At 50.6% G+C, this 16,165-nt stretch overlaps 1 protein-coding gene across 5 annotated transcripts in view; it reads left to right on the forward strand.

Annotated features, from left to right (window-relative positions):
- Positions 1-16,165, forward strand: part of MBOAT2 (membrane bound O-acyltransferase domain containing 2) — a 121,647-nt gene that overhangs the window by 28,932 nt on the left and 76,550 nt on the right. The window contains exons 1-2 of one of the 5 annotated variants that reach the window (XM_021087872.1): positions 1,529-2,202; positions 12,443-12,588. The exons of 2 other annotated variants lie outside the window; for them this stretch is intronic. In XM_021087872.1, coding sequence (XP_020943531.1) covers positions 2,002-2,202; positions 12,443-12,588 — 347 coding nt within the window. In that variant the 5' untranslated portion in view covers positions 1,529-2,001. 2 more of the 5 variants (XM_021087874.1, XM_021087873.1) reach the window with 2 other exon arrangements.

The raw sequence follows: 16,165 nt of genomic DNA on the forward strand, positions 1-16,165 counted from the left end.
CCCAAGACAGACCTCTTTGCTGTGAGTCATAATTGCCGCTTCGACGGCTTAATTATGGTGACTTTCTTTATCAGCCGTGCAGTGCTGCCTAGCATCTACCTCGGAGTGGGTGTAAATATTTGATAATCTGCGAGGTACAGCTGGTCTTCCAGCTGTGGCCTCCTTCCTCGCCTGAGAGCAGAAACTCATTAGGAGTTTGCTGGGGGAGCCAGTGCGTCCGGGTGGCGGGGAGTCTGACCTCCGAGGATACCCCCGAGACAGGGCCCACGTGCGTCTCTCGTGATTGGCTGACCACATGTCCCCGTAGAGTTTGGAGGTCAGATACTTGCTGTGATTTAGATCCGAGAATTCCTTTTGAGGTCACACTTAAAATGACATGAAGCAGTAGGAAGAAGAGATGACACATAAATTTAGAATAATATGATGATTGAAATAAGATAAAACAAAATATGGGCTTCCCATACTTTGGTGGCTTAGTGGGTTAAGAGTCCAACTGGTATCCGTTAGGACGCAGGTTTGATCCCTGTCCTTGCTCAGGGGGTTAAGGATCCAGCATTGCTGAGAGCAGATGTGGCTCGGATCCAGCATTTCTGTGGCTGTGGTGTAGACCTGCAGCTGCAGCTCTGACTCGACCCCCAGCCTGGGACCTTCTATATGCTGCAGGTGTGGCCCTAAAAACCAAACAAAACAAAACGATAACACAAAATATGAGTTTATTGAGTCTTTAACTGAACTTATTTGTTCAGTGCTGGTCATGTGTCAGAAACAGGTGCTGAGAAACACGGAAATAAAATAGACACACATCCCTCTTCTCGTGGAATGTGCGTTCTAGTGATTATCGTGTAGTGATTTGCTGGAGGGTAATTCACACTGTGCGACACCAGGAGACAGTGTGACCGATTGTGAATTTTGGGGTGGCAGTGTCTGAAACCTTTAAAAGTTCTAAAAAAGAGAGAGAAAAATTAAACATTTATATTGGCCCCTTCAGATAATGTGGTGTTTAAATGCTGCTGGCGAAGTATTCCAGCAGCAAGGTGTGCAGATCCCAAGCTAATTGTTGAAGGTTAATACTGGTTTTTGTTGACATGGTCCTCATTGAAAAGTGTACTAATTTTGGTGGGAGGCAGTATAATTTCAAAATTAAATCAACATGTTTGTAGTTAGTATTGAACTGAAATCTTATGATAGTGAGGCAGCCCAGGAGAAAAGTGAATTTTTTTGCATCATTTGTATAGTTAATAGAATGGCTGAAATTGACCTTTTTTTTTTTTTTAAGAGTGGGTGCTTTTTATCCAGTAGCACCTAGGCCCCTGAATATGAATGCTTTCGAGTTAAATCACTCTTCTTTTTTTCTTTTTATGGCTGTACCTGCAGCCCATGGAAGTTCCTGGGCTAGGGGTCAAATTGGAGCTGCAGCGGCAGGCCTACGCCACAGCCCTGGCAACACTGGATCCAAGCTGCATCTGCGACCTACCTTGCAGCTTGTGGCAACGCCAGCTCCTTAACCTACCGAGCGAGGCCAGGGATTGAACCCGCATCCTCCCAGACACTGCGTTGGATTCTTAACCCGCTGAGCCACAATGGGAACTCCTAAACCACTCTTCTTATTTGGACTAAAGCTTCTGACGGTCGTAACAGACATGGGTGAACAAACGAGCGAGTGGTCCTCAGGAGATATGCTGAGTGAGTGAGCAGGCTTTCAGGGCGGCTTTAGGCCGTGCTGACGCTGTCAGGTCACCGAGATGAGGGTGCTGCTTCGGCGAGCGGGTCTGCCTCGTGTTGGAGGTTGGGGGGTCTGGGCTCTGACGGGGCGGGAGGAGTCTGCCTTTTGCGCATCCCAGGTGTGGCGGTGGGGCCTTGAGGTGAGGTGAGTCTGGTGCGTGAGCGGAGGTCACTGGGGTGGAAAGGTCGTCCGTGAGAGGAAGGGCCGTAGATGAAGCGAGAGAGGCGGCCTGGTTCTCCGAGGGCAGAGGGAGGAGTCAAGATTTTACGTTACTCGTGATGGGCGGCCTGCTAGGGCGTCGCAGGGCTAAGGACTGGGGCCGCAGGACGGACTGGGGCGTGCGGCTCAGCTCGGAGAGGCAGCGGCGGGAAGCAGGGGCCCTGCCGGCTGGGTCGTCCAGGCAGGAAGAGGCGGCCGCAGTGGAGATGGAGACGGGGCCGTGCGTGGCACGTGCGATGTGGAGACAGAGCTCCCAGGACGTAGGAATGGATTCCCCGTGGAAGCCAAGGGGTGGGTGGTTGCTGGGTGTTGGCTGGAGCACCCGAGTTCGTGCTGGTGCATTTGCAGTTTGAGGGGGAAGCTGGCGGTGGGGGGAGCCTTGGGGCTGCGGGGAGTTTCAGATCCTCACTCCTCGGGGAGGGGGTGGACGGGGCAGTTGAATAAAGGCGTCTGAAGCTCAGTGGAGGCCGAGACTCCAACTACAAGTCTGGTGTCAGCCGCCTGGACAGGAAGTCCTGGGAGATGGCGGAGCCTTCAGTTTGCCCTTTCGTTGGGGAAGTTGGACGGGTTGAGCTTTCCTCCCCTCTGAACAGCAGGCATTTACTGAGCACAGAAGCTGTCTGTGAGAAACTGGAAGTGATGGCAGTTTTCGCTCGAATTCTTTTAGCCTTTAGACCATGAAAGTGATGGATGGGAGGAGATAGAGGCGGTTAAGTGCCCACATCGTATTCCTTCCGCAGGGGCTCGTCAGGTGCTGCTCCACACGGCAGGATGTGCAACTGAAAGGAAATATCCTTCCAGAAGTAAAGATAAGCTCAGTCAGCTTGTAAGGTTTTCATTAAAATGATGATGGCCGAACGATGGTCAGTGTGAGTTTGTTTTTATTTAAAAAAATGTAAACAGCTTTATCGAGGTACAGTTGGCACACAATGCACTGCCCATTTTAAAAGGGTAGACTTGGGGAGTTCCCGTCGTGGCGCAGTGGTTAACGAATCCGACTAGGAACCATGAGGTTTGGGGTTCAGTCCCTGCACTTGCTCAGTGGGTTAACGATCCGGCGTTGCCGTGAGCTGTGGTGTAGGTTGCAGACATGGCTCGGATCCCGAGTTGCTGTGGCTCTGGCGTAGGCCGGTGGCTACAGCTCCGATTCAACCCCTAGCCTGGGAACCTCCATATGCCGTGGGAACGACCCAAAGAAATAGCAAAAAGACAAAAAAAAAAAAAGTGTAGACTTGGATGCTTTGACCATCCGTCCAAAGAACTACTACTGCGGTAAAGACAGGGCGCTTGGCCCTGACCCCCAGAGGCCCCTGGTGTCCCCTAGTAGCGCCTCCCTCTGGCCCCTCCCGGCCCCGCACCCCCAGGCAACCACTGATCTGCTTTGTGTCACTATGGGTTATATAAATAGAGTTGTACTCTTTTTGTCTGAGTTCTTTTACGCAGTTTCATTATTTTGAGATTCATCTGTGGTGTGTGTGTCACCATCGTTCATTCCTTTTTCTTGCCGAGTAACGAACGTCCTGTTGTGTGGCCAGAGGAGGATTTGTTTATTCAGTCATTGTGAGTTGAGGCTCCTCTGGCTTTTTCCTTTCAGCTCGTGTCCTGATGTGCTAGTATTATTGGTGACCGCCTAGGAGATAAACACTGAGATACACACACACACACACACACACACACACACACACTCACTCACTCTAAATGCTAAGATAGGCGGGGGTCCATCGCTTTTATCTTTATACCCTCTCTATGCCGTTTGGGGATGAGCTCCTTGTCATTTGTCAGAGTACGTGTGACCAGCGGTGTGGGTAGGAAGCAGATCGGCCCCCCTTTTTTGTGTCTGTGCTCTGGCTGATATTTTAGGGGGTGTGTGTGTGTGGTGAGTTTATTTTATCTGGATTAAACGTATTTCCGGAGACTGCCGTTACTTGAGCTTCGTAATTTAGCAGCTGTGGGTGCAGTTGATGGAGCCCCCTTTACCCTCACAGGCCCAGAGAAATAAAGTCCTTCCTGGTTCCTGGGCGGCGTATAGAGACGGCAAAGCCTGAAATGGACTGGGCGCCCGTTAGCCTGGCGGGTGGGCGAAACGTGCTTTCAGTGCCCTGATGTCTCGAGGAAGTGACTCTGCTTCTGTGTCGGTGCCTTTGAACAGGGACTGCTTGGGGGTTTGTGTGCACGATCCGAGAACACCCTTCAGGACCTGTCCGTTACAAAAGCCCCGGGAGTCTGGCCGTTTTCGAGGACCTCAAATTTGGCACAGAGTAGGAGGGTTTGGGACTCCTGGGCGCCCGCCTTGGGCTCCCTGGGCTGTTGTCTGTTATTTTAAGCTTGAAAGCGTTGCTTGTGGCAGTGGCCGAATCACATTTGAAAATGCTTGCATCCTTTGAGACCTGGGTGCCACTTTCTGAAATTTAGTGGGATGCAGCCAGCAACGCAGATTCCGTGTAGGGAGGTGAGGTAATTTATAGTCTTTAATCCTGGTGCTCGGTTTTTGGTTTGGAAACTGGAAAAGAAGCATGAATTACTTTTAAAACCTTTGTTTGGGGGATAGATGATAAAGGTCCATGTGCAAAAGAAAAAGCTGGTCGGGGGTGTGCAGTGACGGGGCGCACGTCTCCGTCCCTGTTACCGGGGTGGCCTTCCGGAGACCCGTGCACGACCCTTCCCCAAAGCCAGTTTTTTCCTGTGCTGGTGCCCAGCCCCGCACTTCCCCGCCAGCCGGCAGCGTGGCCTGGGGCGCTTCACTAGGTCTCCCTGGGAGCATGAGCGACTGGGAGCCGTGTCCCATTTTCAGGCGAGGGCTCTTTAGAAACAAGAGTGCCTTTTCCCTGTGCCCCTGTTTCCTTCCAGACGGCCGGCTGCAGTCATGACGGGGTTCTGGATGGTGACCCCCCGCAAATGAATGGAGCCAGCACCCCTAAATCACCCGCCCAGGAAGGCTGCCCACTGACCACAATATCTGCCCTGGACTACTCCCAAACCCTGGTTTTGTGGGAGCCATTACGTATTTTTTTGTGTGTCTGTTTATTTCAGCACCTAGTTTTACCACAGTATTATATGCAGTTTAACCAAATATTGAAAAGCTGGAATTTCTGCCCTCGCACAGTGGGTTAAGAACCCAACTGCGGTGGCTTGGGTTGCTGTGGAGGTGCGGGTTTGATCCCTGGCCCAGGGCAGTGGGTTAAAGGCTCTGGCGTGGCTGCAGCTGTGATGTAGGTTGCAGCTGCAGTTCAGATTCCGTCCCTGGCCCAGGAACTTCCACATGCCGAGGGCATGGCCATAAAAAAATAAAATAGAAGCCAACATCTCTCTAAGCACCGAGAGCAAGACACAGATCACAGCCCCCCCCCCCCCCCGAGCCCCCGGCTGCCCCTCGTGGTAGCGGGTCCCTTCCTTCCTCGCGACGGCTGTGCCGACCGCCGTGGTCAGCGTTTCACGTCCTCAGCGGTTTTCCCTCTCCGCAGCATCCCCAGCCGAGACGGTTTCCTGCCTGCTCGGGGGGGCTTTTGAGGAACATAGGTGTATACACTCTGCGTGCTCTTGTGCAGGAATTCACGCGGTGGCTTCTTTATACAGCGCGGTGCGTTGAGTTTAATCCGTGTGTTGTAAGAAGCTGTGATGTGTCATTTTGTCATTCCGGGTAGCTTCCTGTTGGAGGAATCCATCCCATTAAAATTAAAGATTTTTAATCCATTTTTAAAATGGTTAAAAATCTTTAACCATTTTCCCAGGAATGACGGGCTTTTTCCCAGCATTTGGTTTCTATGAACAGCGCGGTCCTGAACATTCTTGTATGTCCCCCGGTCCCAGGTTCACCTCCCTGGAGTGGAGGGACCGTGTCCCAGGGTGCGAGCATCTTTCGTCCTGTAAGAAAACGCAGTGCCGTTTCCCCACGTGCCTGTGTCCGCGCATTCGCGAGGTCCCCTGGCTCCACAGCCGTGTTCACCTCGGTGCTGTCAGACCTCAGAAATGCTGGCAGTCCGGCGGCTGTGTGATGGTACCGGACATGGATTTAATGGGTATTAGCTCCCAAAGATGTAAAGCGTGATTCTTTGCCTTGCCTTTGGGCCCCTTTATATCTACTTGACTTGAGGTTGGTTGACGAGGACGCATTTCCCAAACATAGAACCTGGGAGTTTGGCCTGGGGAACTAAAAAGAAAAAAAAAAAGAGAATCCAAAGTCCTGTTTCAGACCAAGGGACTAAACGTTCTGGACTAGTATCCAGGACTCCATTTCTGAGCATCTGTGCAGGTGGCTGTTCCCCAGCCGGGCTCACCCAGGTGGGGTCCAGCACGGTGCTGAGGTGGCTGAAGCTGGTTGTATCTGTGGGGCCTTGAGAACCCCTTTGATCCTTGACCGCGGGGCGAGCCACATGTCTCTTTCCCCAGCCCCAACTCCCAGAGGCCCCCCAAAGGCTGCCTCCTTCCCTGGGGAGCTGCTGGCCAGGAAGGTAAATATGCTATCCAGAAGCCACTTATACCAGTTGAAAAGTAACATTAGACATAATTTTTACTCCATCGCTAGAGATACGGAGGCAGCAGTTGATTTTGGGGGTGCTTCTGTTAATTTGTTGAGCATCTCACTTCGTCTTGAGCTGCTTTGAGATTTAAGGTTTTTTTTTTTTTTTTTAATCTAAACTTATTATAAGTCAACTGTTGGCTTATGATAGACGGCTTAGTTCTGATGCGGAGGTGATGAACCAGCTGTTAAATGGCCTGGCTGGCAGCGTCTACTTAATTTTTTTCCTAAGAGGTGCAGCTGTTGATCTGGAGTGTCTGCAGGAGATGAGCTGAGAGTCCCTCCTTAAAAGCTTTCGCAAATTTATGTTGTAGTGTTATTCATAATTTCTTTGCATATCCTTAAAAATAAGTGCATCTTCGAGTTCCCGTTGTGGCTCAGTGGTTAATGAACCCAACTAGCATCCATGAGGATGCAGGTTCCATCCCTGGCCTCGCTCAGTGGGTTAAGGATCCGGCGTTGTCGTGAGCTGTGGTGTAAGTGGCAGACGCGGCTTGGCTCCCACGTTGCTGTGGCTGTGGCGTAGGCCGGCAGCTGCAGCTCAGATTCCACCCCTGGCCTGGGAACCTCCATAGGCCATGGTTGCAACCCTAAAAAGACAAAAAAAAAAAAAAAAGTGCATCTTGTTGCTGTTTCTTGGGAGGGGCATAAATGCCTGAGTGGTAGGCTTTCAACCTGAGCATCTGGGCACTGGCTTAACTGTGAGATTGACCACATTATATGGTGCTGAAAATGCTTCTCTCACCACCTCATGTAAAACGTACTCCTGAAAGCACCCTCTGGTGTGTCTACAGTTGGTTTTATAGGTACTTGTATGTGCAGCTTTTCCAAAAAGGCTGCTTTTGTGTAAGACGAGATGTGTACTAGGTGAGCCTTAAATTAGCTGAGGGTGTTCACCCTTGCTTCTTTCTCCCTCCTCCGCCTCACCTGCCCTCCCACCCCTCCACTCCCACATTGCTGGGGGCTGTTTCTTTGAAGGCACCTCAGGTCATAGGTACAGCTGTCTGTTCAACAAAACTGTGTTTAAAAAAAAAAAAGCATCAAGATGTTGGTCTAAATTTCTTTCCTTTTAGAAGAAAGCTTGACCTGTAACACGTGAAAACAAATGTGTATTTTTTTGTGTGTCTTAGGTATGGGAAGTAGCCATTGACGTTTAGTTCAATAGGATGGAGGTATTTTGCAGATGGAAAATTCTCTGTATAGCCTTGCGGTAGCCATCAGGTTGGACCTTCAGACATTTTCTGGAAGTAGGGAGGCAGCAATTGAACAGCCTGGCATCAGATGTGGGTTTGAGGCTCGGGCCTCAGTGTTCTTGTCAGGGACCTGGAGGAGGTTGAGTCCTGGGGCAGGTAGCACCTTGACTGTAGGGTTAAAGCAGAGAAGCCCTGTGAGGCTGTGCAGGTACCCGGCGCAGGGTGGGGGGCCTCCTGTTTCTTCTTCCTGGCTCCCCTCCCTCTCAGGTCTTCACGTGCCTCCCCCACCCTCCCCCACCCATGGAAGAATGACCGAACCGCGGTTTCAGTTTGGGCAGGTGTTACCTTTAAGACCCTCAAAGCGGTCACTTGGGCATCTGGCTGTGGATGCATATTCTGTCCCCTGTGCAAAGGAGCAGGGGCATTCCCACCTGGAGGTCCTGCAGATTTTTTGCTTAATATGAAACGTGCTGCTCCCTCCTCCTAGCGTTCCCGCCCTTGTCCGACCACCCGAAGCCTTCTCCTTTGTGGCCCAGGTACCGGGGGTGCCTTCAGGTGCCCCCTGCCCGCCGCCCCGGGTTGGGGTGATTAATTACACTCTGCTCCCCGGCTCCTCTGCAGGCACCGCAGTTGTGCTGCATCCGCTCCTGTATCTGTGTGTCCCCTATACGGCTCTTCTGGCCACGAGCGGGCATTCGTCTCCGCCTGTGTTAATTTGGTCCCCTGGGCACTGGGCCTCAGCCTCGTCTGTAAAACGTGGCTCTCCGCCCCGGACGGGCCTCCTCAGCTGTTCTCGCCAAGCTCGCTCATAAAGGTGCAGTTGCCACGTTAGGTAGTTGGTTTTGGACCTTGTGCCCTCTGACCCGACAGTGACTGTGGCCTTTGGAGCCTCCTCGTGCCCCACCCGCCTACCGTATACCCATCCTTGCTGCTGTTACTTGGCCCGGACGTGACTTGCAGTCTGGAGGATTCTGCCCCAGCCGGCCTGTCCCCCCCCGTGCATCACTCACAGAGGCACCGAAGCCCCACTGCCCCCCAGACGGCTTCTGCGTCTTCGCACCTGTGCCCTCGGCGCTGAAACCAGCTGCTTCACAGAGGGTTCCCCCTCCCCGGGGCCCCCAGTGATTGCTGTCACCATTCCCGCGCGACCTGTGGCCTTTCCCGCCTTCCCATGCCCTCGTCCAGTGGCCAGTCTGGATGGTTCAAAGACTGGGTCCTTTGCTCTCGGTACCTCTGCACCTCCAGGCCCCCTTTCTCAAGGCCCGTGGGGCAGCAGCCGCCAGCCTCCTTGTTCTGATTCATCCTTTGCCGAAGCAAAGGGTCACGTCACTTCCTCCTGTTAAAATCAGCACATCACTTCCTCCTGTTAAAATCCTTGGGTGTTTTCTCATTGAGACCACCTGGGACCCTGTAGGGCCCCAAAAGCCCGTCTGTGTCCCCACGTCTTGCCTGTAGGAATGAGGCCTCCTTCAGCCCTGAGCTCCATCCAAAGGTCAAGAGCAGACAGTCGCTAATCCGGGAAGGGAGGAGGGCAGGGGCCTGGCTCCGCCTCGAGGGATGCACATAAGGGTGTCTTTGAGCCCTTCTGCAGAACTAAAAGCCTCAGCAAATGGAAAATGCTAAGTATTTGATGAAGCCTTTTCATTCCAGAGAGGGAAGGTCCCTGTGTGACAATCTCAAGGAGCACCCGAACCCGTCCTGGGGCCACAGAAGGCCAGCTTTGAAGAAGGATGCAAGCTTCCACCTCCCTTGATCCTGATGTGTGGCCCTGTTTTCTAAGACCCCTCCCCGTCCTCCTCCAGGACGGCGCAGGCTTTAGGGCATTGGCCGCTGCGGCCTCCTTTGCCTGGCAAAACCACGGAAGCATCTCCTTTCTGCTTCGCCCCAAAGTAGCAACGTCCGCCTTTCTGTTGGCAGCGGCGGCCAGAGGCCTAGTGTTGGCAACATCCTCACTTGCGGCCCGACTCTAAATGCCTCAGCAGAACAGAGGAAGCCCCCCCGACCCAGCCTCACCTCCCCAGGCCCCCCACCCCCCGGCTGCTTTGCATTTTCAAGCCTCAGTGCGTCCTTCACATTGGCTTGTTTTTGTTTTTGTTTTCATGTTGCTTAAAATGCCTTTGCTCTGATTTTCCAACAGTGTGGTTCTCATACCTTGGGATTATTGGGGCCTTGTTTGTGTGTTTGGATCATCGAGTTTGGCACCAGTCCTCAAGGTTTTGGTGCAGTGCCTGGCCTGAGATCTGGTCTCCTTTTCTTTATCTGTAAAATGACGATATTGAAATGGATGTTTTCAAAGATCCAAAATTCTCTTTGTTGGTGGTTCTAGAATGCTCCTTCTTCATCTTCTCTCTCTCTCTCTCTCTCTTTTTTTTTTTTGCTTTTTAGGGCTGCACCCAGTGTATGAAAGTTCCAAGGCTAGGGGTCAAATTGGAGCTATAGCTGCCGGCCTGCCCCACAGCCACAGCAGTGCAGGATCCGAGCCACATCTGTGACCTACACCACAGCTCACGACAACACCAGATCCTTAACCTGCTGTGCAAAGCCGGGGATTGAACCCATACCCTCACGGATTCTCGTTGGATTTGTCTCCACAGAGCCACAGAGGGAACTCCCTAGAATGCTTCTACAGTAACTCATGCTTTGTTTGAGTTTAGACAGATGTGAAGGGGGGGCGCCTCCTCAGATTGTTGTGGAGATCAGCTGCCATTAGGAGTTTTCCGTCACCTGCCCTGTGACCGGCACCCCTTCCTGCTCCTTCCTTGGGGGCATCCTCAAGGCCCTGTCCGTGTGGCCTTTAGAAACTGAGTTGAAGTGCCTTGTGTGTGTGTTTGATTTTTTTTCATTAGTCTTTAAAATCGTGCAGAGCTAGCACAGATCTAGTGCCTCTTTTGATTTTCCGTGTTTCGCCCAGAGTGGATGTCCCATACAGTTTTTTTAAGAGATATTTGAAAGAAGCCTTTTAGGCGATGAGAAGCTTTGTAGGTATGAGTAGTTATTAATATCGGTATGCATCTTTCTGATATGTGTAGCTTTCTGCTTAATCAAAAAAGTATTGCTGCAACCCTTTAGGAGAAAAGTGCTCAGAACCTGTTTGAATGACGCTTCGCTTGCATCGAGTCTAACCGTTTCTAAGCACAATGGTCTCTCAGACAATGTACAACAATGTTCAACTGTTTTTCTCCTTGTGGAGCAAGAAAAAGCACACAGTTGTCTGTGTCTTAGGCAGAGATATCTCTGTGGGTCTGTGGCAGCTTCGACATGTAGATGGCGTGATTTGTTCATAATTTTGGTGCCTGAAACAGTGTTGTTGGTGGTGGGTGTTTCTTACAAGTTCCTAAAGTCGAATGGATTTTTCTTTTATTTGCGGATTTTGAAGACGTATGTTCCTTAACACTCTCTAAGAAACTGCTTCATAAGAGATAGACGTGGCAATTTTTCTTGAGTCTTGAGAGACCATGGGAGTCTCATTCGTAGTCTTTTATCACTTTGGGGGGGCCCAGGAATGTCGAGGGAGAGACAGAGCAGCAGCCCTGTTACCAGCCAGCCAGCCATTCCTGCGAAGCGAGAGTGGTGGCGAGTCCTGGGGACATTTAAGAATGGCCGGGGGGCCGGGGCAGGGGGGTGGGCATGGGGGGCTGCTTGGCTGAATGCCTTCCCTTGAGGCTTTCTGGAAGCTGCTTTCTCCCATTTATCCGCTGGCCTCCGGGTCCAGTCCTTGAGGCCCCAGAGCTGAGACCTTAGGTGCCCACGTTCAGTGATGGCTTTAGACCAGCAGCAGCCCCGTGACTCCCCATGGGGGTCGGCTCCAGAACTCCAGAGCGAAGAGGGTGTGTTCCACAGACGCCCGGGGATCTTTTTTCTTTTTCTTTCTTTTTTCTTTTTTGGCCTCCTCGAGGCATATGGAGCTCCTGGGCCAGGCATCAGTTCCAAGCCACAGTGGCAGCAATGCCCGACCCTTTAACCCACTGTGCTGGGCTGGGGCTCGAACCTGCGTCCTGGCTCTACAGAGCTGCTGCCGATCCTGTTGCGCCACAGCGGGACCTCCCATTCTCAGGGGTCTTGAGCACACCTGAACTCGAGGATTTCTGGAGAAACGCGGAGCCCTTCGTTCTACCAGTTACAGGGTCTTCCTGGTCATTAAAATAAGTTCTCTTTCCCTCCAACCACAGGGTTCCCGTGGGCTTGCCCTTTCCGTGTCTGCATCCCTGTGTCTTCCAGACTCTTCCGGGGGCCGCTCCAGGCCTCTTCTCACGCTGGGCACCAGCCTCCCTGCCAAGTGTAGCCTTGGCATGGGCCTATGCATTGGCCCTTCACTTTGGACTTGAACTTGTCGTCCCTGGGAAGAGGCCCTCCCGAGTTTCGTTTTTGTCTCTTTAGTAAACTGGAAGATCTTAATTTTACATAATCTTGGCGTTTTTGTCCTGAGAACGTAAATGTGACATCAAATGAAAAAGTCAAGTCTGGGAGTTCTCGTCGTGGTTCAGTGGTTAATGAACCCTGAACCACGACGAGAACCATCCATGAGGATGCAGGTTCGATTCCTGGCCTCACTCAGTGGGTTAAGGATCCGGCGTTGCTGTGAGCTGTGGTGTAGGTCGAAGACGTGGCTCGGATCCCGAGTTGCTGTGGCTGTGGTGTAGGCCGGCAGCTACAACTCTGATTTGACCCCTAGCCTGGGAACCTCCATATGCCGCAGGTGCAGCCCTAAAAAGACAAAAGGCAAAAAAATTTAAAAAAAGAGAAAAAGTCAAGTCTGTGTCGCTAATATGAAATTTTAATTTTTCTTTACAGGTCAACTTTGTAGTGTGCCAACTCTTTGCCTTGCTAGCAGCCATTTGGTTTCGAACTTACCTACATTCAAGCAAAACTAGCTCTTGTATAAGACATGTCGTTGCTACCCTTCTGGGCCTTTATCTTGCACTTTTTTGCTTTGGATGGTAAGTAATTATTTTGATCATATTATTTAATGAAGACTTTGGTCGTCTTTGTGAATTGACGTGTAGAAAGATCCATTATGTAGGGTGGTGTTCTTCTATTTACCTATAAAGTTGTGTATTTTTTCGCTTTTTTCGCTTTGGCAGAAAAAATAGTGGAGTGTCTCTTCAGTTTGGGCTCAGAGGGCAACTTCCTATTTCTAAGTTATGAAGAAGGACAGATGAAGGAAAAAGACATAAAGACATTTTATTCCATCGTGAGAAACTCTTCTGCATATTTTGAGAATCTTTTATGCCAAGACAAAACAACCAAACCAACACTGACAGTAGTTTTTTTCTTTCTATGCAAGTGGCTCTTAAGAGTCTCGTAAAGCCCATTAATAGAACTCTGTCACCCATTTTTAGATTCTGTCATTAGCCAAAAGAGGCTTTTTGTTTGGTTGGTTTTGGTGGGGAGGAACTGATGATAGAAGGCTTGTATTTATGGTCCTTCAGATGCTCTGTATGTGTGTGTGTGTTCCCTTCACTTTCTTACTTGGAAGGACTCTGGGTGGAGACAGAAACGTAGAGCTTCCTGTCCGCCCCAGGTGACACTGGTCGTGTGTGACAGGGGAAACCAGGAGAGGAACGCAGAGTCTTGGTGAAGCAGCACTCCGTGGGAGAGAGTCCCTGTGATTCTTCCTGAATTTGCCTTTTTTATTTTTATTGTTTTTTTGCTTTTTAGGGCTGCACCTGCAGCATATGGAAGTTCCCAGGCTAGGGTCTAATCAGAGCTACAGCTGCTGGCTTATATCACAGGCACAGCAACACAGGAGCTGAGCCGTATCTGCGATCTACACCAGAGCTCATGGCAATGCCAAATCCCTGACCCACTGAGTGAGGCCGGGAATCGAACCTGCATCCTCATGGATGCTAGGTGGATCTGTTTTGGCTGAGCCGCGGAGGGAACTCCCTGAATTTTCCTTCGTAAATGAGAGCCTGTGCTGCTTGCTCGTTTGCTGTATGTTTACACACACGCTTTCTAGGTTTGCTCTTCTGCAGGCTTGTTTGAGATGAAAATTCTCTTCAAGGATGGAGGTGCAGTCACTTGGTCTGCGGTTTCGTTGTTTTTGTTGTGGGTTGTAGACTGCTGGACTTTGATAATGCCTCTGTGTTTGTTCTGGGAGGTGTTTTTGATTCCTGGGAGGGTTGAAAGACACGGCTATTTCTTAATAGAGTTTTCGCCTCTGGCAGTTGCCCCTGTTTCGTAGAAACTCATGAAAAATCAATGAGGGATAATTTACTCAGTGTCTGTGGCCAGTCCCTCTGCGAGGCGCTGCGTGGAAGGTGTGTGCAGTTCTGAGATTGAGACGTGCTCTCTCACATCAGGCGTCATGGGTGTTCCACTTCCTTGATCGCGTCAAATTTGTGTCAGCAAAGTTTCTTAGGTTTCTCAGGTGATCCTACTTAAACTTCTGGTAAATCCTGCCATGGGGGTGGTGTGTGTGTGTGTGTGTGTGTGTGTGTGTGTGTGTGTGTGTGTGTTTACATTATGGAACTTCTATGATATAAAAATACAGAAAATAATATAATGAGCTCTCCCATTATATTATTTATCCAGTGTTATCCAGTCTCAACAGTGATTAAAATTTCACTGATCTGATTTTTATTCTTTCCCCAACTTATTTTTCTGGAGTATTTTCAGGCCTGTCCTGGTCTGCACGTTTCATCATGAAACTCAGTGTTCCATGTGCATCTCAGCAGCATGTTTTAAGGAGGGGCCGGGGGAAGCTTGTCGTTCAGAGTGGCCAACTCCAGGGACGTGCTTGGCATCGAGGTGCATGTGCGCAGCCTGGAGGGTTGAGATGTGAGTGGCGGTGCCCGGCCCTGGACGCGGAGCCCCGCAGAGCCGAGGTCTTTACTGAGAGCTGCTTTCTTGCTGTGAAACCTGCTCAGGTGCTTTGTAACATTGTCCCCAGGAACTGACCTTAATGTTAGGCGGTCCTAAGTATTTCAGAATACATGTGATGACCGAGATGTTTATAAAAAACAGAGTTCTCTATTTCTTCTTCTTCTTTTTTTTTTTTTTTTGTCTTTTTAGGGCCGCACCTGTGGCATATGGAAGTTCCCAGGCAAGGGGTTGAATCGGAGCTGTAGCCACAACACCTCCACCACAGCTCGTGGCAACACTGGATCCTTCACCCACTGAACAGAGCCTGGGATCGAACCTTCGTCCTCATGGATACTAGTCGGGTTTGTTATTCCTTTCGTTGGGAAAAGAGATTGAGCCTGGGTGCCAGCTGAGAGAGGACTCCCGGCAGATCGGAAGAAGGGCGGGGGTAGAGTAGCCTTCGGGTTTGCATTTTAGCCCTTTGTTGTTTTAGGCTCAGGGGCAGCCCTGTCTCCTGGATTTCGATGCTGTCTCTTTTGGAGGACGTGTGAGTTAGTGAGTTGTCTAAGTATAATTGATTATTTTCCCTCCTGGTATGGGGGTCTCAGCTTTTTTCTGGAACCATCATCTGTGAGTCTCTTTTAACTGAGAATTAGTTGACACTTTCAGTTACTCATTTAGCTCTTTGACAGCCGTGCAGGGTCATGGCCTGGAGCTTTGACTCTGAAGTCAGACAGACCTGGCTGCTTCTGCGGGTGACGTGCCGATCAGGCTCTGTCCGTCCCTTTTCTCATCTGTAAAATGGAGCCCACGGGGGTCGTGGTGACCGAAAGACGTGACACTGCAGCCGCCGCCAGCTCCGGGTGAGCACGGAAAGCTAGCTACTCGGGGTCAAAAACAGTATCACGTTCATGGTCTGTCGTTGCCATCAACCAGTCGGTGGTCCAGATTAGAGGGTTTTATGTGGACCCTGTGTCTCTTCCTCAGTTTACCAGACAGAATTAGTCTCTTCAGGTGCAGGTCTTTGTCTCGAGAGCTGGAAGTTCTCTGAGGACAGAGACGGTGTCCAGTGTAGGGTCTTTCAGAAAGTGGACGTGCAGTAAAGACAGTGAAACAATCGAAGACGTGTTTTTCAACCTTTTTAAAGCTCTTTTTGGCTAGAAATAACTTTTATACCTGCCTCTAGGGATTCAAAGTTCAAAATACGTAACAGGTGATTATCTGAAATCAAACTGAGGTCTGGGGAGTGAGGGATTGCTTTGTGTTCAGCGCGTGCAGGCAGCTTGAGAGGTTGAGACGCAGGGTCTGGGGTGTCACCCCGTCCCACCCGGGAAGAACCAGCCCCGGGGATAAGTTGCCTGGAAGGAAGCACTTGAGTTTCAAGGTCACTCAGGGTACTAACTGGGTGTGTGACTTTAGGGCTTCGTTTCCCCAGCTCTAAAATGATGAGGGTTGAATGACCACAGACATTTCAGATAACTTCTTGCTTGCATTTTTACTTCGCTAATAGTACTTAATATTCGAGAGCTTACTATGCGCCAGGGAACCCCGTCAACACTTTGCACATACTATCTTTGAACCCTAAAACATACAAGGTGACTACCATGTATTTATTACGCTCCTTTGACCAATAAGGGTGAGTCGGTAGCTGCTTACACGCAGTAATGGGGAAACCCATCCGTGTTGATGGGGCATCAAGCCCCTTGCCGT

Source organism: Sus scrofa, chromosome 3 (genome assembly GCF_000003025.6).
Source record: "Sus scrofa isolate TJ Tabasco breed Duroc chromosome 3, Sscrofa11.1, whole genome shotgun sequence".
Lineage (NCBI taxonomy): Eukaryota > Metazoa > Chordata > Mammalia > Artiodactyla > Suidae > Sus > Sus scrofa.